Below are 22073 nucleotides of genomic sequence, written 5' to 3'. Positions count from 1 at the left end.
TTAAATTATGTACCCAGAGAACTTATCAAAACTAAAAACTTAACATTGTACATTACTATTAATCTACCACAGAATTCATTCTGATTTCTCTAGCTTTCCATTAACGTCATTTTTCTGTTCCAGAATATCACACTGCACTGTTTTAATTTTTCACTTGTTTTTATACCAAAATTATAAAGTCCTTTCAAAGATTTTATGAATGACAACATCCAAATTATAATCGTAATGTTGAATAGATTATGCCTTGAATTTAGGAAAGAAAAAAATGACAGGGGGCTACCCATAAACCTATTTTATAAGTTATCCATTATACGTACAAAATATTAAACAAAAAAGCACACTCAGGGCATCCTATAGAAAGGAGTTATTTTTAGCAAGTGTTTAAAATATAAAACTACAAAATAAAAATGGGGTTAAGTTACCAAAAGATGGATGATAAAAATGTAAGACAGATATACTGAAATACTTCAGTAGGTTTTTAAATGTTTACATCAATAAAAGAAATCAATTTCTATATTCAGTGGTCATTTTAAAACTTTTTTGTGAGTCTCTCCCTAGAAACTAGCCTAGCAGTAGAGTGACAGGTATAATTATAATGATTCCTGGTTAGTCACTAAAACCAATGTATTAGTGACCATCTTTAAATAAAAACACCACTCTACTCACAAAGCAACAGGGTAAAAAAAAAAATGTTTACTTTATAAGGAAAAAATAAAAAACAATAAAAAAAAAAGAGCAGGGAATACACTATAGTACCACTTGAACATTAAAATAAAATATACTCTATGTAACCATAACTGAAAAAAAACACTAGGATATACATATTGGAAAAATTCTTCCAGCTGTGCCTCCTCAGCCATCACTATCTTGGGTGCCTTATTTAAAAAAGAAAACACTCTCTTATCTCAAACCACAACACAAAATCTTTTTTTTTTTTTGCTTTCCCCTTGATAGGCCATTTAAGAGAATAAACACTAAAATGGAGTGAACTTTAAGCTTAAGCAAATAAGTACTCCATTAGGATAATTAATTTAATTGTGAAAAAGAGCCAGTAATTATTTCTGAAAATATACAGCAATGAGGTAGTAGATGCCTCAATTCTGTTAACAGTTTTTACTGAAGTTTCTGAAACAAAGAATTATCTCCTCACAGTTTCAAGTCTGGAATGAAAGCAAAAAAAGAACTCCTATCAGATCAAGTTCAGAGGAAATGTCTTTCTGCCAGCAAAAAAAGAAATTCTTTTTAATCAAATGTCCCCAAGTCCTTGACCAATGCCTGAGCAAGAGCAGTGTGAGTGTAGAGGCACAGTCTACACAAATCCCTGGCAACTCTGGACAACTCCAACTGGAAACCAAGCAGAGGTTTCCTGTCCAGCACCTTTCACTCTACAATTCTATCAATAGGAAATTCCTGCAAAGATTAAAAAAAAAAAAAAATTTCTTAGAAGTAATGACACCCTAGTAGCAATGACCACACTTGGTGCCATATCTTGGCTTCTTTAAATAAACAAACAAAAAAAAACAAGGTAAGCCTACTCCATCTCTTGCCAGAAAGAAAGACTAACAGGTATGACAAAATAGGACAATGGGTCAACCCAAAGGGGTGCTCACTGGCAAAACTCGAGACAACTCAAGCATCATAAAGAATAAAAACTGTAATAGATTACAATACAATTTTAAAAACAGTTGCCAGGATTAGAGTCCACTGTACCCCCAAGAAAATAGGTGTAATGATGGGTCATGCCATGAGGCCAAGAATCAGAGAAGAGTTCTCAGGACCACAACAACGCTTCCAACCAGTTGGCCAAGTTGGGTGCACTGAACATGTGTGCCCTGACCCAACCAGGAGACCTTATTCTATGAGGAAAGTAAGAAAAGGGACCAGACACAGGAGCTGGGCAAGAGAAGGCAACAAACTCTGAAATAAAGCAGCAAGCACAGAAAACGCCTGAGACTGGGCTGGTATCTATACTCCCTGGGTTGTGAAGATGCCCTTGAGTAGGAATCCTGTCTGTAGGGGCTGAGATGAGTCTGAGACAGGAGATCCTGGATGATACGTGGGGATGCACCATAATGAAGGGACATCAGAGCCACTCGGCTAGAATCTTTATCATCTCTGTGAGCAAGAGCAGGTCACTTCATGACCTCAAGTTTCTTTATGTAAAATGTGGAAACAGGTATAAAACCTACCTCTCCAAGGCTGCTGAGAAAATTTTATGAGATTGAGCATATAAAACCCTTAGCATGATGCCCAATAAATGATTGCTTCTATCATTGGGGAAAAGTATCCCAAAGTGTTTATTTACACACATACTCACTTACTCACTGGGAAGAAACAAGGGGGAAGGCAGGAAAGAATATTATTTTAAAAGGAAAAGAATTTAGAATTTACCACTTCATTACTCCAAATCTATTCACAGCATCAAGAAACACTAAAACCACTGGGTGAAATGTTGCTGGGGAACAGGTTATTCAGTGTCAAAGGATATCTGCACAGATGATTAGCTTCAACAATAATGTGATACAACTGGGAAATACACAATATCAGCCAGGGAGTGTTTTTACTAAAAATATGTAACCTGAATCTAGGTGGCTCAGATGGTAAAGAATCTGCCTGCAATTCAGGAGATTCTGGTTCGATTCCTGGGTCGGGAAGATCCCCTGGAGGAGGAAGTGGCAACCCACTCCAGTATTCTTGCCTAGATAATCCCATGGACAGAGGAGTCTGGCAGGCAGCAGTCCATGGGATGGCAAAGAGTTGGACACAACAGAGCAACTAACACTTTCACTTTCAAACATGAGAAAACAACCACACAAGTCCAGACTGTAGGGCATTCCATAAGACTGGCCTGGAATCTTCAAAATGACAAAGTCATCAAGTGAAATGTTTGGGAACTGTTTCTCAGCAGCATGAGAGAAGACTAAAGAGACAGCACAACAAAAGCACTCCTGAATGTGTGGAACAGACTGAGGGACAATTGCTGTGAAGAAAGATGTGGTATCAAGGACATTTTCTGGACAGATGTGAATATGAACTATACACTACATAGATGGATGTCTTAACTGTATCGTGCTCATGATGGAAAACTACAGGAGATGCACACTGATGTATTAAGGGGTAAATATTATCAAGTCTTCCTCTTACTTTCAAACAATTTGGCACACACAAAGTATAAGTCTTCTGTCTGCAGGTATACACGTACAAAGCAAAAATGACACAATGTTAACTGGTGAATCTAGGTCTAGGTGATGAGTTGTTGCTATTGTTTAGTTGCTAAGTTTTATCTGACTCTTTTGCAACCCCATGAACTATAGCTTCTCTGTCCATGGGATTTCCCAGGCAAGAATACTAGAGTGGGTTGCCACTTTCTTCTCCAGGGGATCCTCCTGATCCAGGGATCAAACCCACATCTCCTGCACTGCAGGCAAATTCTTTTATCACTGAGCCACCGAGGAGGCCCAGGTGATGAGTACACTTTGTTTTACTGTTCTTTCCACTCCCCTGCAGCTGCAGAGGTGGGGAAAATAGGATGCACCCTTCTAGCCAGAAAACTGGGAGTTCCTGCTCTGAACAAATATCTCCAGCAAAAGCTAAAAGTTAAGTGAATATATAGAAGTAAGAATATAAAAAAAGAACAAAGGAAGGAAATTTACAATCTAAGCTTATTCTTTCCTGATGATTTAAAACATGAGATTTACTGCAGGGGAAAGATGGGCATTTACAGTAACCTAAGAAAGATTGTCACTGCAAGGGTGAGTTTCTCACACTAAAACCACAGATCTCTCTTGTCCTCAAAATCTCTGGAATGACCTTTAAGGGGAAAACAGATAACAAGTAAAGAAGAAAATTCCATGAGTCCTGTTCCAAGGATTCTACTGTCTTAACTTGCAGTTTTAAGTCAACAAAGTAATAACAGCAAGAAAAGGAAAGGGGAAAAAACCTGAGTTGTTATAATATTAACTTTCCCATCAGAAATCCTATTAGAATTTTTTTTTCTGAATTGGTCCACAGTTTACTAGGAAAATTATTTCTAAGCAAATCAATAATTGAAATAAAATTTCCTGGAGGTTTTTGTTTATAAACTACTTTAAGAATTTTTTGAAGAGATTTTACATATGCACAATGGAATATTACTCAGTTATTAAAAAGAATGCATTTGAATCAGTTCCAATGAGGTAAATGAAACTGGAGCCTATTATACAGAGAGAAGTCAGAAAAACACCAGTATATTAACACATATATATGGAATTTAGAAAGACGGTAATGATAACCCTATATGCAAGACAGCAAAAGAGACACAGATGTAAAGAACAGACTTTTGGACTCTGTGGGAGAAGGCGAGAGTGGGATGATATGAGAGAATAGCACTGAAACATGTATACTATTATCATATGTGAAATAGATTGCCAGGCCAGGTTCAGTGCATGAGACAGGGTGCTCAGGGCTAGTACACTGGGATGACCCTGTGGGATGGGATGGGGAGGGAGGTGGGAAGGGGGTTCAGTATGGGGGACACATATACACCTATGGCTGATTCATGTCAATGTATGGCAAAAACCACTACAATACTGTAATTAGCCTCCAATTAAAATAAATTTTTTTAAAAGAATTTTTTGAAGAGATTTTACCACAGTATCTTACTTAAACCAATGCTTCCATTTTGTGTTGTAGTCATTAAAGTTATCAAGCTAAGGGATCCTGCTCAGAAAACTTTTCTTTAGTTACTTTAGAGTATTTTTTAAAAGTAAAGCTGTATCTGAAAAGCCTATCTACTTTAGAGTCTTCAGTAACCCTGCAGTTGACCTTAGAACTTCAGATGACAGATTAGTGGCTTTCCAACATTTTTGACCACAACGAGTATATGTGCATGCTGTACACATGCACAGAATACACAAGAAAATGAAACAACAGTTTAACAAATACCAAATACTATGTGTGGCACACTTCTGTATTTTCTATTCTCTTCTTTTTCTAAACAAAAAATGTTCACTACTGATGTCACTACTTAAGTCAATCTAGGAGCTGCAATTTGAACAACACTGAACCAGGCTGTGATACTGTGATTTACAATAAGTAACAAAATTTGGTCTTAGTTACACTTCCAGACACAGAGCTCCAAAAATCCTTGGGATTTCCAAAGCAAAGAGAGCAATAAAAGGTGCTTTTTGTTAGGTTAATGAGGTGACTTTTGGAGGGCTCTTAGGGGTGGGAGCTGGTTGCTAAGCGAACCAGCCCCTTAACTGGAAGGTTAGACCTTTCAATCTTAGCCACCAGACCTTCAGGGAGAGAGGGGAGAGTGGCTGGAATTGAAGTTAGTCACCAGTGCATTGCCACAGATTTGGGCAACTATGCATACGTAATGAAACCTCCAAAACAACCCAAAGGACATCTGTGCATCTCTTCCATGCGACTGTTACTGAGTTACATCCTTTTACTAAAAAATGGGTGATTTGGTATGTTAGGGCTTCCCAGGGGGGCAGAGTGGTAAAGAATCTGCCTGCCAATGCAGGAGATGCGAAAGATACAAGTTTAATCCCTGGGTTGGGAAGATCCCCTGGAGAAGGAAATGACAACTGATTCCAGTCTTACCTAGAAAATTCCATGGATAGAGGACCCTGGAGGGCTATACTCCAGGGGGTCACGAAGAGTCCGACATAACTGAGCAACTGAGTACACACACAGTTTGGTAAGTTAAATGTTTCTCTGAGTTCTGTGAGCTGCTGTGGCTAATTAACTAAACTCAATAAGGAGATTGTTAAAAACACAGGATAATTTGGGGCTGATGTCTGAGGTGTACGGAGTAGGGGCATTCTTGTGGGGCTGGCCCTTAGCCTGTGGGATGTGATGCTATCTCCAGATGAACTGTACAACACACCCAGCTGGTGCTGAATTGCTTGGCCATCTGACAAACTAAACCACATTGAAATTGTGTGCAGAATTTTACAGACCAATACCTGCACATGTGGGCCTAAGGTAAAGTATGGAACACAAATCCTCACCATCCAGCCCAGTGAAGTACCTGCTGCCCCAACAGGGCCTTCCCTCCCTAGGGAGGTCTTAACATAATTGCTAAGTAATGGTTCATTCATAAGAATTAGAAATAGCCCCTTTGACGAAGTGACCTTTGAACTAAGACTTGAAGGATGAGAACCAGAGCATCTTGTAGAGAGCTGCGAGAAGAGAATCTGAGATGAGAGGAAACATGGCTGCAAAGGTCCAGAACTGGAAAGGAGCCTGAGGTGACAAAGGAAGAAAAGGAAGTCTGGTGGGAACCCAGTGAGCAAGGAGGAAGTGGGGTCGGATGCAACATTATGGGAATCAGATAACAGACAGAAAGGGCTTCACACTTTCACTTAAGAATAATGAGAGCTTTAAGCAGTAATGAGTTTGTTTTGTTAAGTTTGAACTTCTAGTTTGTCCATAACTGGTATAAGCTGGATAACTGTATGTGTTAACCTCCTCAACCTGGATAACTGTATGTGTTAGTCTCCTCTCACTTTCTGGCTTATATCTTCATTTTCTTTAAGATATCTTCTGATGAACAGATGCTTTAACTAATATCTTTTCCTTACAGTTTGAGCTTTCTGTTACCCGTTAAGAAATCCTTCTCTATCCCAAGATAAAAAGTCTTCTTGGGTGTTTTAAAGTTCTGTCTTTTTATATTTTTCAGGTTGACTTCTGCATATAATGAGACAGGTGGATCCAATTTCATTTTTTTCCACAAAAATAACCAATTAACCCCCCTAGTGTCCACCTTTTTCCCTAATGATCTGGCTGCCCTTCTGGCATATATAATTCGAACAATTTCTGAGTACTTTACTCTGTTTCATTGGTTTATATTAAGAACTGGGAAAACATCTGTTTCTGCGTTTTGACTATGGCAAAGTCTTTGACTGTGTGGATCACAACAAACTGGAAAATTCTGAAAGAGATGGGAATACCAGACCACCTGACCTGCCTCTTGACAAACCTGTATGCAGGTCAGGAAGCAACAGTTAGAAATGGACATGGAACAACAGACTGGTTTCAAATAGGAATAGGAGTACGTCAAGGTTGTATACTGTCACCCAGTATTATTTAACTTATATGTAGAGTAAATCATGAGAAATGCTGGGCTGGATGAAGCACAAACTGGAATCAAGATTCCCAGAAGAAATATCAATAACCTAGATATGCAGGTGACACCACCCTTATGGCAGAAAGTGAAGAGGAACTCAAGAGTCTCATGATGAAAGTGAAAGAGGAGAGTGAAAACGTTGGCTTAAAGCTCAACATTCAGAAAATTAAGATCATGGCATCCGGTCCCATCACTTCATGGCAAATAGATGGGGAAACAGTGGAAACAGTGGCAGACTTTATTTTCTTGGGCTCCAGAATCACTGCAGATGCTGACTGCAGCCATGAAATTAAAAGATGCTTATTCCTTGGAAGGAAAGTCATGACCAACCTAGATAATATATTAAAAAGCAGAGACATTACTTTGCCAACAAAGGCCTGTCTAGTCAAGGCTATGGTTTTTCCAGTAGTCATGTATGGATGTGAGAGTTGGACTATAAAGAAAGCTGAGCACCGAAGAATTGATGCTTTTGAACTGTGGTGTTGGACAAGACTCTTGAGAGTCCCTTGGACTGCAAGGAGATCAAACCAGTCCTTCCTAAAGGAGATCAGTCCTGAGTGTTCATTAGTGATGTTGAAGCTGAAACTCCAATACTTTGGCCACCTAATACAAAGAACTGACTCACTGGAAAAGACTCTGATGCTGGGAAAGATTGAAGGCGGGAGGATAAGGGGATGACAGAGGATGAGAAGGTTGGATGGCATCACAGACTCAATGGACATGAGTCTGGGTGGATTCTGGGAGTTGGTGATGGACAGGGAAGCCTGGGGTGCTGCAGTCCATGGGGTTGCAGAGTCAGGCACAACTGAGTGACTGAACTGAACTGAATAAGCATTCTGAGCTAGAGTATTATATAACCTAAACATTCATAATGGTATGTGGAGACTACATCTGACAGTGGCCAAGATGAAAGGATAGATCAGCACGAAGGTAATAAAGGGATTCAAACGAAAAATTGATGATGACTTGGATTAGGGTTGTAGCAGTGCAAGTGGAAAAGAGAAGGAGGACTTAAGATCTATTCTGGAGATGGCACTGAAAGACACGTTTATGGAAGGAGAGGGCCTCCCTGGTGGCTCAAGTGGTAAAGAACCGACCTGGCCATGCAGGACATGCCAAGAGATGCAGGTTCGATCCCTGTATCAGGAAGATTCCCTGGAGAAGATAATGGCAACCCACTCCAGTATTTTTGCCTAGAAAATTCCTTGGACAGAGTAGCCTGGCAGACTACAGTCCATGGAGTTGCCAAGAGTCAGACATGACTGATCAAGCACGTGCACACACACAGAAAAAGAAGGGGAGGAGAAATTTAAGATACCTTGCAAAGATATGTGGAAGGTGCTCAGTCGTGTACGACTCTTTGCAACCCCATGGATCCACCAGGCTCTGCTGTCCAGGAATTTTTCAGGCAAAAATATTACAGTAGGTTGCCATTTCCTACTCCAGGGAAACTTCTTGACCCAGGTATCGAACCAGCGTCTTTTGTGTCTCCTGCACTGGCAGGCAGATTCTTTACCACTGTGCCACCTGGGCTTCCAAAGCAAAGATGGGCCCCAAGCAACGGGGTAGATGGTTGTACTATTTATTCACATGGGTCAGAAGAGAGGAGAAATGAACCTGTAAGTACAATCTTTATAATTTTTAATTAATATCTTTATAGAGTAGTTTTAGGTTCAGTTATAGCTTTTTTACGATTAGAAAAGTTTTATGTATAATGTGAACAAGCAGAATGGAAAGAAACTTAAAGTCTCATATAATCGTACCACCCAAAGGAAACTATAATGTTAATGAGTCCGTCCAGCATTTTTTCAATGCATATATAAGCATTTTAAACAAAAATAGTATCATGCTATCTGTAGTTTAAAATGATTATTTTCCTACTCAGTGTATCAGAGAACATTTTCCCAGACCCCTAAATAATGCTTTGACTACATCACTTGTAATGGGTATATAGTACATGCCATTGTATAGATATTAGAGTTCATTTAAGTGGTCCCTCAATTCGTTAAAGGTTAGGCTGCCAATTCTGTCTGATATGTATGGAGAGTCACCATGGTTCAACAGTATATCAGTTAAGACAGTTCCTCTGCAAATTATAGACTACCCAGATAAAAGTGGCTTAATAATAGGGGTTTTTATTTCTCATGTAACAAGTTTAGGGTTGGCTGAATAATAGCAATATCAAGGCTCTGGGTCAACATCTCTGGTCTTCCTGATCCCTCTCACATGCCATTTCCCCAAAATGGCTGCTGCAGCACTGAACATTAACTTGCCCTTATACAACCAAGGTAAAGCAGAGAAGGAGGGCAATTTTCTCTTTCTTTCTGTTGGTGGGGGGGGGGGGCATCTCTTTACATCTCATTGCCTTGGACAGAGTTAATGCCCCACAGCTCATCTGTGAGGAAGGCTGGATGGAGCACCTGGATGTTTTCCCTTCCAGAGTAGGAGACAGGTTGAGCCTGAAGAAACAACCAAAAAAGTTGCCTTGACATTATCTTTGCTTGTAGACCATTTGAGGATACAAGCTGAAAGAAACCTCAAAACAACGTTTGAGTTTTCAATCCAGGTAGACAGCAGCTTGACTTGTACTCCTGCCCTCAACAGTTTCTTTTCTCAGATATTAACTGTGTCCATAAATTGCTTTGTGAGTCAACTTAGAGAAACATCTGGGGAAATAAAATATATATATATACATATGATTGCCACTTTGCTACGGAATCACAATGGCCCCGGCCCTGTCAGTCACAGAAGACAACCTGGGCACCACGATAAACTCTCCCCCCCTTTACTTGAATCTGTCAAGGGAAAAAAATGCATGAGACCCACAGAATAGAATAGCCACGGAGCTGCCTTAAAAAGGATTGAAAAACGTGCCATTAAGTTTTACTTAAAAGCTTTAGGGGTTTAGGGTTAGCTCTAGGCCTTGCTTTTTAGATCAACATCATCATTTAAGTTTGCAGTATTAAGAGATCTAGTGAAGCAGTTTTTCCCAAATATGATGGATAAAATTTTTCTCAAGATGGAGAAATAAGAGAAAAAGCACATCGTTTCTCATAAAGGAATGAGATAATTTCAAAAATTGGAGTCCCCCAACTCTCCTGGGAAACTCTATGCATTCTAAGTTACTTATATCCCCCTTACTGACTTCCCAGGTAGCTCAAATGGTAAAGAAATCTGCCTGCAAAGTGGGAGACCTGGGTTCAATCCCTGGGTCAGGAAGATCCACTGGAGAAGGGCACGGAAACCCACTCTTGCCTGGAGAATCCATGGACAGAGGAGTCTGGTGGGCTACAGTCCATGGGGTCACAAAGAGTCAGACTGAGGGACCAACACAGACACACTACTGGTCCAGCCCTCTGCTGTGGTCCTCCAGAAGTTATCCACCCCCCTCTCCCACTACTTCCTCTGATGAGCTTATGTGTAGGCTTTTGTTTTCAATGGTTAATTGCTATCCTAATTGGTATCCCCATGTGCTTGATTTATAACTTTGCATAAACATGATTTATCCATCTATGGATCTACCCATCCCATGAAATCACAAGCACAGGGACCAAGAAGCAAGGACCAGTTCTTAGTCATCATTGAGTCTCAGAACTTTAAAAGATGCATGTATGAACAGGAGACTAATAAAGAATTCTCAAAGGTTTACATGCCTGCATTTTCTTTTGATACAGTTATGTGAAGGTAGCTGCTGGCTCCAGTTAATCCCTCCCCCCTCAAAAAAAAGTCCCAAGCAGTCATTATCATTAGTTGTTCAAGATTAAGGGTTTAATGTGGTTAACTTATTTTCCACAATACTCACGACAATATCAACACAATGCAGTTTTTTTTTTAGTTTTACCCACCAATAGTTCAAGAAACTCCCTCATCCCCTGGGCACTATTTAGAAACAAATTCAGTGTAACTTCTGATTTACAAGTTTCTGAACAATTATGCAGCAATGTCTCCTTATGATGCTCTAGACAACTGCCTTCTGTCTACACTCTTACCAAAAAAGTATAGTACTTTATCAGGCTCTTGTGCAGGTTTTGATTCTTGCTAAGGCACAGGCTCAAACAATTTTTATGTCATTGAAGACTTTTTGTGAACCTAAGACAAAAATTTATTCTCTGGACAATGTACATCTTTCACAACCCCCAACACACAATTTTTCCAATGCTTCAGGGAGCTAATGGACCAAGCATGAAATCCAAGACCCAAAGCCCTAGGTTAAAAACACTTGTCTTGGTGGTGGTGCTTATGACAACTTTCAGTTCTTATATATGACACTAAGTTACAACACCTGACGCTGTAGATGTTGTAGATAAGTTGACCACCTGATGAAGAGCTGACTCATGTGAAAAGACCCCGATGCTGGGAAAGAGGGAGGAGAAGGGGACGACAGAGGATGAGACAGCTGGACGGCATCACCGACTCAATGGTCATGAGTTTGTACAAACTCCAGGAGTTGGTGATGGACAGGGAGGCCTGGCGAGCTGCGGTTCATGGGGTCCCCAAGAGTCGGACAGGACTGAGCAACTGAACTGAAACTGAACTGAAACTGAAGTTACAACAGACATGAAGAAACATAGTATGAATCAGGAGTATTCAACCAATATGTGGAACTATACACACTTCAACTTATCCTAACCAATTAGTATGGATATCAGGCACACTCGATTTCACTTCCCTCACTGAGGTCTGGACACTAAACACTGGACAAGACTACACTGGATCTCAAGATAAAGAGCCTATTGATCCCAGAGTCAAAGAACAGAGTCTAGGGAACGAATAAGGGACAAGTGTAACAAAATGGTTAAATGGGTGTGTTCTGAAATCAGTCTTAAGTTTGGTCCCCAGTTCTGCCACTTCCTCCCTGTGTGACCTTCAGTAAACTACTTACCCCTTCAGAGCCTCAGTTTCATTATTTGTAAAGCTAGGACAATAATACTCCCTTCCACCTGGGGTGGCTATGAAGCTTAAACAAAATCATGTCTGCAAATGCTAAGCACAGTACTGACATAAAGCAAATACTCCATAAATGCCTATTTGTAATTACCCTTTGAGGGAGAAGAACATAAGGATAGGGATGTAAATCTAGAGAAATAGCTGACACAAAAGTCCCTCAAGTTCTAAAATAAAAATGTCACAGTCATCAAAACAAACAGGCTTACAAACCGTACAATGTTAGAAAACTGGACAGTACTTTTGTGGCTATTTTCTCCAGCCCTGAATTCTATAGTTTTCATCCATAGGATGAAAATACTCTTAAATGAAATTCCTAAGATTCCCTACAAGTGATACACAGGATTATATATTTCTAATGAGTCCATACTCCCTTCTTCTCAATCTTGGCTCAAAATTATGGGGCAAAAAACCAAAATGCTAGGTCAAAATAGAATATTTGTTCGTTTAACAAATATTTACCGAACGGTTATTAAATAAACAAATTATTGCATGTTTACTGAACAGTTATAAGTATTATGCAAATATTTACTGAAAACAATGAGCTCCATATTGTTCTAGGCCCCATGACTATAAAAGGGAACAAGATCCCACCTGCCAGTGAAGGGAAATTCACAAACACACATGAACAAATAAATGGTAAAAGTTTTGAGGAAAATAAAAACAGGCTACTTTACAAAGAATGAATTGGGTGTGTGAAAGAGCTACAAAAGTTTGCCAGCTAGGGAAGTCCTTTCTCAGGAGGTAACATTTAAGCTGAGATTTTAAAGAGGAGCATGAGGAAGACCACGTCAGGACATGGAAGACGGGGTTTCTAGAAGATAGAAGAGCTGATGCACAATCACTCAGTCAGGAAGACGCCTGGGGTGGCCAGGGATGGAAGAAAGAGACCAATGGGGCTGAAAGACAGTCACATGAAGAGAGTGAAGAGTATGTGAAATCGAAGAGGTGGATGAAAAGTCAGCTCACACAGAGACTTGCAGGCCATGGTAAGAAATTCAGACTTCATTTTAACCAAAATAAACAGCTATCAGAGACAAACTAGAACCAGGGGAGCAGTAAGATCCAATTAATATTTTAGAAAAAGACCACTCTGGCTGCTGTGTGCAGGAGGAAGACGACAAAGACAGATGCACAAACAAGAAACCCGATCAGGAGGAAGTTGTAGGAGAGCAGTACAAGTACTGGGGACAGGGGGAGATGGCAGAAGCAGGCATCTTAGAGAGAAGAGTCTAGAGGCAGAACAGACCCCATTTTTAAAATGAGATAAAGTTGTGCTATTGAGATTGGATTCTTCCCATTCATCCATCAGCCAGTCTCTCAGATACTAACAGTTAAGGACTAGAGTTCTGAGGGGTACTGGGAAAGAAGGCAATCAAGAAAAAAGAACACAAAAAAACACGAAATGGACTAGGGAATTATCAATAATGAAATCTACAGAAATCAAGACAGTGTGTCATCACTGGCAAAAGAAACCCCAAAAAAGACACCCAGTCTAACAGAACAAAATAAGAGTCCAGAAAATGGACCCACACGATACAGTCAATAGATTTTTCGACAAATGGTGTGGGAACAATTGAATTAAATATTCAACTAGGGAAAAGAAAAAGAAAAGAAACTCAACCCAAATCCCTATATCTTACACCATAAACAAAATTTAACTAAAACTGGATCATGGTTCTAAAAGTAAAACTTTTACAAGAAAACATAAAAGAAAAACATTTGTGGCCTTGGGTGAGGCAAAGTTTACTGAGAAACAACATCAATAGTTAAGACTCACTAAAAAAAAAGTCATAAATTAGACAATGTTAAAAACTCCTGCTCTTCAATAGACACTAACAAAAAAAAAAATTAAAGGATGACTACAGATTGGGAGAAAATATTTGAAAAATTACATAAAGTATTTATGTTGAATAATTTTTAAAAATCTCATTAATGATTAAAAAACGGACTGAAGAAAAATAGGCAAAGATTTGAACAGATACTTATCAAAGATACAGAGATGGCAAATAAGCACAACAAGGCACTCAACATCTTTAGCTATTAGGGAAATGCACAAAAACACGAGTACTACTATACACCTATTGGAAATGCCTAAAAATGCCCCAAAGCTACTATTTGAAGTGCTAAAGAATGTGGAGCAAAGGTTCTTTCGGACATATTAGTGAGACAGAAAAACAGGATGGTCATTTTGGGAAACTGTCAGTTACAAGAACAGCAGCATGTAAGTTATTTTAAACATATACTAACCATGACAACTTCTGGGGAAAACAACAAAATTTACAAAACTCTGTATGTTAATTTACTAGCACTTCATTCACAATCACCAAACCCTGGAGATAAGCCAACTGTCCCTTTCAAGGGATAAGTGGCTAAAACAAACTGATACATTCATACAATGGAATATTATTCAGCTATACAAACGAACTAACTGCCAATATAGGAAACCACCGGACAAATCTTGAATGTATTTTGCTAAGTGAAAATGAAAACTCGAAAGGCTACACAATGCATAATTTCATTTATATGACAGTATCAAAAAGGATCATTTTGAGAGAAAAAAAACCACCATGGGCAGTTGCCAGAAATAGGGTAGGGAAAAGGACTGACCACAAAGAACAAGGGGATTTGGGGTGGCAGAGCAAGGCAGGAGAGAAATATTCTGTATCTTGATAGTGTTGGTAGTCACATGACTGTACTGGATTGTCAAAATGCATAAAACTATAAGCTTTAAAGGGTAAATTCTACTTTATGTAAATTGTATCCTGATAAATATTTTAAAATATACAAAATATTAATAATGAGTAGGTAACTCCCTATTTCAAATATTAAAAAAAAAATACAGATTTATAAATAAATGCAGCCTAATTTTTACCATGTTTGCTATTACTTGTTTCTCTATTTTCCTGTCCTTGGACATTAACATTTTATCGAAATTAAAATGTGCTAATAAAAGTTGATTTACATGTGGTAAAATGTAAAACCAAAAAGTTTACAAATATCAAAATCTTAGTAAGATGATTTAAATGTAATCTGAGGATCTTTTCAGAACATATTTCAGAAGACATTTAAAAATATTCAAAGTAAAAATGAAATGTGCCTCTTTGACAGGCTGCAACGAATGAACAACTTGATGCAAATTATTCTTGCTAGTCTATAAAAGGTTTCCATCTTTTTACAAAAGTCCTTAGAAGATAAGATCACAAATGTATTTTTAAGTAGATTGATATCCTAGAGAGCTTTGAGGAGGACACACACCAACAGTCCTTTAAACTTAGTTTAAGGCATCTATCCTCTGATTGACTGTTTGGTGGGGAGCCTGTCTTCTCTCTCCCAGCTTTGAAGACACAAGGCAGGCTGGGTCTACGAGGGAAAAGGTCTGGCTACATGGGAGTTAGTTGGTGATGCTGCCTTGTAGAAACATTACTGGGAAGAAGTCAGTAAGAGAACTAGAAAAGTGGAAGCAAAACTTGGTAGGGGGAGGAGGGGACTCAGGGTAGAGAGAGGCTTCCCTAGTGGTTCAGACGGTAAAGATTCTGCTGCAGTGAAGGAAACCCTGGTTCAACCCCTGGGTCGGGAAGATCCCCTGGAGAAGGGAATGGCTACCCACTCCAGTATTCTTGCATGGAGAATTCCATGGACAGAGGAGCCCGCCAGGCAATAGTCCCTGGGGTAGCAAAGAGCTGGAAGTGACCAAGCAACTAACACTTTCACTTCTCAACCAATAAAAAAAGGAATAACAATGTGCAAGCTTGCAAGCTGCCTTGACTGAAATCTTTTCTGTGTAACAGTTCCACCTAGTCAGTCCCCTGGACCCCAAACACAGGCTCAACCTGCTGTGTACTGGTGTGAATGAAAGACAGATAGGTAACTCCACTTTCTTCTAGTGGAAGCCAAAGCCCATGTGCTTTAAGCTAAGTCACCTGTACCCACCCAGACACATTATGCAGCTCCTCTAACACTGTTTGCTTAACTCTACCTGGAGCTATGGAAATACATTTATTAGGGGAAAGGAGGGAGTGAAGGGCTTCTCTTGCAACAAGAGCAAAACAGGAGCATGTCAAGTTAACAACAAATAAAAACAAAATTAACTAACTTCTAGAAATTTTTTCTAGAGAAGCTTTATAACAGAAATCAACAGAGTGCATATCATAAACACAAATCAGAAATTCTGTTCCTTATCCTTTTTAGAGAGTTCTGAAGTAGAGACAGAGTTAAAAAAATTACTTAAATATATGACAGTCTTTGTTGTGTAAGGAAATTACTGCCTCTTAGAGCCTCATCAAATTATAGCGTGAAGAATAGATTACAGCTACATCACTCAGTAGTAACACAATCCCCTGATCCAATAAATGAACAAGTTTAAAGAAAAAAGTGAGGGCAGACATACCAATATAAGATGGAGAAATGTGTAGACTGACGTTAAAACTGCTTTCTTTGACTTAGATACAATCATATGTTTATCATGCTTTGTGAGAGCAGGTAAGCAAAGCCCTACAACTGAAGACCAACCCCCTACCCCCAACCTTAATCCCATCAACCTGTGTACATCAGGTAGCCAATGGCCAGCACTTTTGTAAAGACTTTAAGCTCCAGGCACACTGTAATGACAAAACTAGAATAACAATCTCTGATAAAACACAAATCTATTTTATAGCTTGTTTTTAAGTTTATTCCACATTATATATATTTAGAAAATACCCAGCAATAATCAGATAGGAGAATAACAAGAAAGGGAAGCTCACTGAAAAGTAGCTTTCAGTTACTGTCAGTTCATTGAAAAGCAGTCATTTAAAAAATAAGGTAAAAGTTGACATGTTAAAAAAAAAAGTTTCATGCATAGAACTCACATCAGAAAACAAACTATGACTGTGGCACTTGAGTTCAATTGCCTGCCTATACCAGAAAGCCCCCTTAAAGAGGTTGAGGCCTATGAGGTTAAATACTGAGCTTCTTAGATCCTCCAGGACAAGGCATGGCTGCATCCAGAGAAGTGATTCCAGAACAGGAGTGGCTCTGGGGAAAGTGATCAGGGAAGGACGGAACCTCAAAACAAGGTAGTCAATCACTACTTCAGGCAACTGAGCTCCATCCAGCTGGAGCGCTCAGTGAAGGAATTCAGCTGAGGAGAGGTGTTGCCAAGCCACAGAAAAAAACCTGTGATGGCAATGACTAGAGAGAAAGGTAGATAAGGAGGGTATGAGGGTAAGGTGGGCCCAGGAAGGATAACAACGCTTCCGCATCGCGGAGATATCTGCGCCCAAAGGGTTAATAGCATAACCACTGCAAGATTAACAATACCTCTGGAAAGCCCTTTATTAGCAAACACAGAAGAGAAAAAGTACGGCTCTCAGATACTTCAAATTTTACTTTTGTGAAAAAAGAGTAGGTGTATTTCTATCTCAAATTTTGTGCTATTGGAGGCTGTGATATAAAGGAGGGGAAAACACATATATACATATTTTTAATATATACACATATTCCTATCTATCAGGGAGTTTTTTGCCTAATGGCTAATTAGTTTATAAAGACAACAAGGGAAACTATCATAATGGTAGATCTAAATGTCTCTGAAACTTAAAATGGCTGTTTTTAAATCTATAATGGAAAAAGGACATACCATTTTAAAACTGTCATACTGCAAGATGTCGTGCCATAATGCCAATCTGAAATGCATACAGGGGTGTGTGTGTGTGTGTGTGTATAATATAAGGGCCAATCATATGCCAAGGACAATAAAACAAAATGCTAAGATGAAAGGGAAAAAAACCCCAAGGGTATTGTCTTTATTTTTTTTAAACTAACTCAAATACATAGGATGGTAAAGGCAGAGTCATTTAAATCATTTCCTTAGTAATACAAGTAATATTTAAATAGATTTAATAGTGCTGCTCCAAACCAATGAATTATGGGTTTAAAACCTATTAAAATGTAATGTTTTTTTCCTGAGCTGAGAGGAGAGAGATTTAAATCCACTGAATTTTAATATTTCAGCTTGAGCTGCAGGAGGTAGAGAAAGTCCAAATGAACTATTCCATCAGCACCATTCAAGCATGAACATTTTAATCAGTTTTACTTCCTTGGAGTTCTCTAACACAGTTTACGCTGTCATTCTGAAAGCACTTAACACAGAGAGTGTGAAAAACCACCAAGGCTTGTTATTGCCTTCACAATTGATGGCAAATAATTTTGCAGACTTCCTATCATTAAAATGTCACTGCTAAAAATTGAAGTTCAGCATTTCTTGTGCTAAACTGCATTTTCCTACGACACCATGGCATACCTGTTCTTAAGGATTTTTTAAGGGGGTGTGCTTTTTTAAAAAAATGCATATTTATATCATTTCTTTCCTCAAAGAGGTTAAAAAAGTGGAGGAAGGAATCCAGAGGAACCCCATTTCCTATTTTTACAGGACAAACATTTTCTTTTCCAATGTCCATACTGACAAAACTTTTTTTCTTAATGGTAGTTTCTTTGGTGAAATTCTTATGAAGTTGGAACTTAGCCTCCTTTATTAAGCATGACCACATTCACACAGCATGTGCTGACTATATAGTGTAATGGATTTAAAAAATATTTTAAGATAGTCAGACGACTCAATTTAATAATACAGGAAATGAAAACATCATTTCTAATTAGATCATATTACTGATTTAAAACTACAGTTTGTGTGTTGTTCCAACAGTGAGATTCTAATTTAAAAACACAGTGGCTAGCAGGACACATGACATGATTTAACTAGATGCAGAACATTCCCACAGCCCATTTGGAGGAACTCTGGGAAAGCTTCAAGGAAATGTGAAAAACGAACAATTCAAAGCAAAACAGGAAATATTAACTATAGAAAACAACACAGGCCTTTCCCTGGGTTTTTTTCCTTACAAATAAAAGACAAATGATATTTAACTTATTTCAATCTATCAACAGTTTTAAACTGAACATGACCTGTGAAAGAAATCATTATAACTGTGTTTCATTCCATTAAACACAACTAGCTTATTGTCAAGAGAACAAGCCGCCTCTCCAGGTTTCAGGCTCACTTCAGCTTTTTGCATTTAAACTGCATGGATCACTGGTTTGGCTCATTTACCAACGAAGGTAGAATAATATTGCAGAGTTAAAAAGGTGCTTCATCAGATTTCATTAAATTGGGGAACATTTGCGCTTGTCTGGATGGTGTGCCTACATATAAAACAGATACATATGCAGTAGCAAATAAATGAAGGTCTACAGGGGCTTAGATGGGTCTTTGCCTCTCAGGAGGGAAATTTCCCTTGGTGCAGAAAATCACTGTTGACTACCTAAAAAATTAAGTCACAAAAATCTAAAACTGACCCCTCACCACTTTTGGTAGCAGGTCAAAATATCACCACCTCACAACATAGCCATGCCTAACGGGGCACAGAACAGCAGCAGGTGCATTTAAAGGTACACAATGTTGTAACTCTGAAAGGTACTGGACACAAGGCACTAAGAAGGGCTGAAACAAAGAAAAAGAACAGTAGCCACAGAAATGCCTCAAGTGAGTTGGTTGCGATGGGGCTCTTCCCTTTGCACTTGGTTTGTGATTTCCCAAAACTGCTGGTTTTGTTTTTCTATTTCTGCAATCTGTTTTTCAGAATAGTCAGATTACGTGACTTTGATTCCATTTTCAGCTCAGATACAAATAATTTGGAATTGCCACCATATCCACAAACTACAGCACACACTGCTTTGGTAGCGTGCAGCTCTACTGAGTTAGTCCTTCAAATAAGTTTTTAGGTCACCAAATGAAATTAGCTTTAATAATTAAACCCATATATGCACAATATGTCTGTCAGTTACTCAGCTACAGTCTAATAAATCATCTTCTGCCTGAGAAAAGGCAATCTGCCATCCCATTCAAAACAAAGTACGTAAAAATGAAATAGATATAAAACAATGTTAAAAATATACTTGATGTGATGAAAGAAAGGGAACTTGTTCTGCTTTTATATCTTCCCTCATATCTTTAAGCAACATCCAACACAAAACAATGCAGCTTTGATTTAGATCAATCTCGCCACTGTACAGACAGTAACTAATAAGACTCAAAAAGAAACAAAAAACATTCCAGAAAAGGCTGCCCATCAGACATGAGGTAGGCTAGCTACCTGTATTTCAGAAGCTCATATAAAAATAAACACCACACTAGAAATGACCTAAGAGGCTCTCCTGTGGGTCCTCACCCACACATTCTCTCCTTAGACAGGAGACAGGATAGCAGGTGGGAAAAATAGGTTCTATGCCGAGTGACCTTGAGAGATTTGGTAACCGAACTATATTCCAACAGGAACACAAGCGCTCCAAGCAAAAACAGCTGGTATGTACATATACGCTAACATGAAAATTCAAGCTTTCCCAGTGATTAAAAAAAAATATATTATTATTACACTGCCGTTCTCTGGAATTTCTGGAAATAAAAACTAATTGTGAAATGTATTTATCTCTCATCTCTCCCCTACCCCCCGAACACAGAAAATGTACAAGAAACGAGTCTCTACATGGCTTGTTGTGATTCATCCTCTTCTTTCCAAGGGGCACTTCCAAGGAAATAAAGGTTACTCTTCTCCATTTACTATGCCTTCTAATCTACTACCAGTATTTTCTTGTGGTCAGAGGGACACAAAATAGAGCTCAAAATAGCCCTTTAAAAAACAAGTTGCAATCAGACTATAGCTCCACCACCATCGGCAGCCATCCCAGAGTTCTGATTTCCTTGTTAAAAGACAGAGGCATAATTGAAGCAATATCTTCACTTCAGATTGATTATCAGGCGACCCTTATCCTCATCTTCACTCAGCAATTTGAATTTTAATGAAAGTAAATGGAATAATTAGCATTTCAAAGTGTGTTTGATACACTGAGGGCAAAAAAAGAGAAAAGACTTTTGTGTATAATCTATACACAAAAGAAAGTATTGGGGCGGGGTGGGGGGGGCAGAAAGAGGAAAGTACAGTTGACATGTCTTCATTAAAATAACCTAGAGAACCACTCCTAACAGCTGCATAAACAGAGATGTGAATATTGTGCTTTTTTCAGCTAGGATTTCTTGCCTTTCTAAGTTTTAGCACCTTTTTATTAATGGTTACCTTAACTGAAGAGAACAAAAATGTAAGCAGAATTGGAGTAACTGCTCAAACCCATGAATTCCAGCAGGATTTCTAAGCAACATTACTGGTACTATGAGGGATTTTCCAACTGGGCCGCTGATTTTGCAAAAAGCTATATAGTTCATCTATCATTTTCACTACAAATGGACACTGGTCTAAGAACCACTCATCAAAGGGGAGGAAGAGTAGCAGAGAGATGTGAAAATGTATATTTTATTTCACTAAACATGGTATTAAGACAATCTATATTTGAGGAAAGATAAAAGAAATCAGGTCATTTTAACATTAGGGCAATCTGTGTCTTTTGACTGGCAATAGGCTAGCGACAGAGGCTGATTGCGAAGGAAAGAAATACTATGAAAAAGAACTACCCCGTCTCCCCAGGGGAAGAATTTTCAGGAACATGTCAACTGGAATTGGTGAGAATGTGTCCAGAGTTTCTGAGGTAGCCATCAAACTTTGTGAGATTGAAGGCAAAGTGCTCCATTTCACTGTGTGGTCCTCTATTGCCTTTTGCCTCTTCGATTGAACAAAATTTAAAGAGAGAGTGAGAGAGAGCCAGTGACAAACACTAAGATGATCAAGCTAAAATGGAAAGGCCACGTACCCCAATGATGGCGTTCAGTTCTGCCATGGTCACCTGCTTGGCCCGTTCCACAGCCTGCACCACTTGTTGCTGGTGCTATAAATGAAGATCAGAAACAGAATACAATTATTTGTTTTCTGGTCAGTCAAGAACAGCTTTTCCTAACATGTCCTCTAACTTTAATTACATGCAAAACAGGATTCAGGGGGTCTCCATATTCAAATAAAAGCCCCGAGTGGTGAAAGACTAAATGTCTAGGGTACCTCTGCGTCTACAGAGCTGAGGAGTAACTGGA

At 38.9% G+C, this 22073-nt stretch overlaps 1 protein-coding gene across 6 annotated transcripts in view; it reads right to left on the bottom strand.

Annotated features, from left to right (window-relative positions):
* Positions 1 to 22073, bottom strand: part of TLE4 (TLE family member 4, transcriptional corepressor) — a 153542-nt gene that overhangs the window by 76124 nt on the left and 55345 nt on the right. For 4 of the 6 annotated variants that reach the window (XM_055426929.2, XM_055426930.2, XM_055426931.2 and 1 more), the window contains exon 6: positions 21800 to 21874. The exons of the other annotated variants lie outside the window; for them this stretch is intronic. In XM_055426929.2, coding sequence (XP_055282904.1) covers positions 21800 to 21874 — 75 coding nt within the window. The remainder of the gene's footprint in view (positions 1 to 21799; positions 21875 to 22073) is intronic. 6 annotated transcript variants of the gene reach the window in all.

Source organism: Moschus berezovskii, chromosome 7, assembly GCF_049115385.1.
Source record: "Moschus berezovskii isolate FMDL1 chromosome 7, NW_MosBer_1.0, whole genome shotgun sequence".
NCBI lineage: Eukaryota > Metazoa > Chordata > Mammalia > Artiodactyla > Moschidae > Moschus > Moschus berezovskii.
Note: the sequence above shows the minus strand (reverse complement) of the source record. Positions and strands in the feature narration are given on the sequence as shown.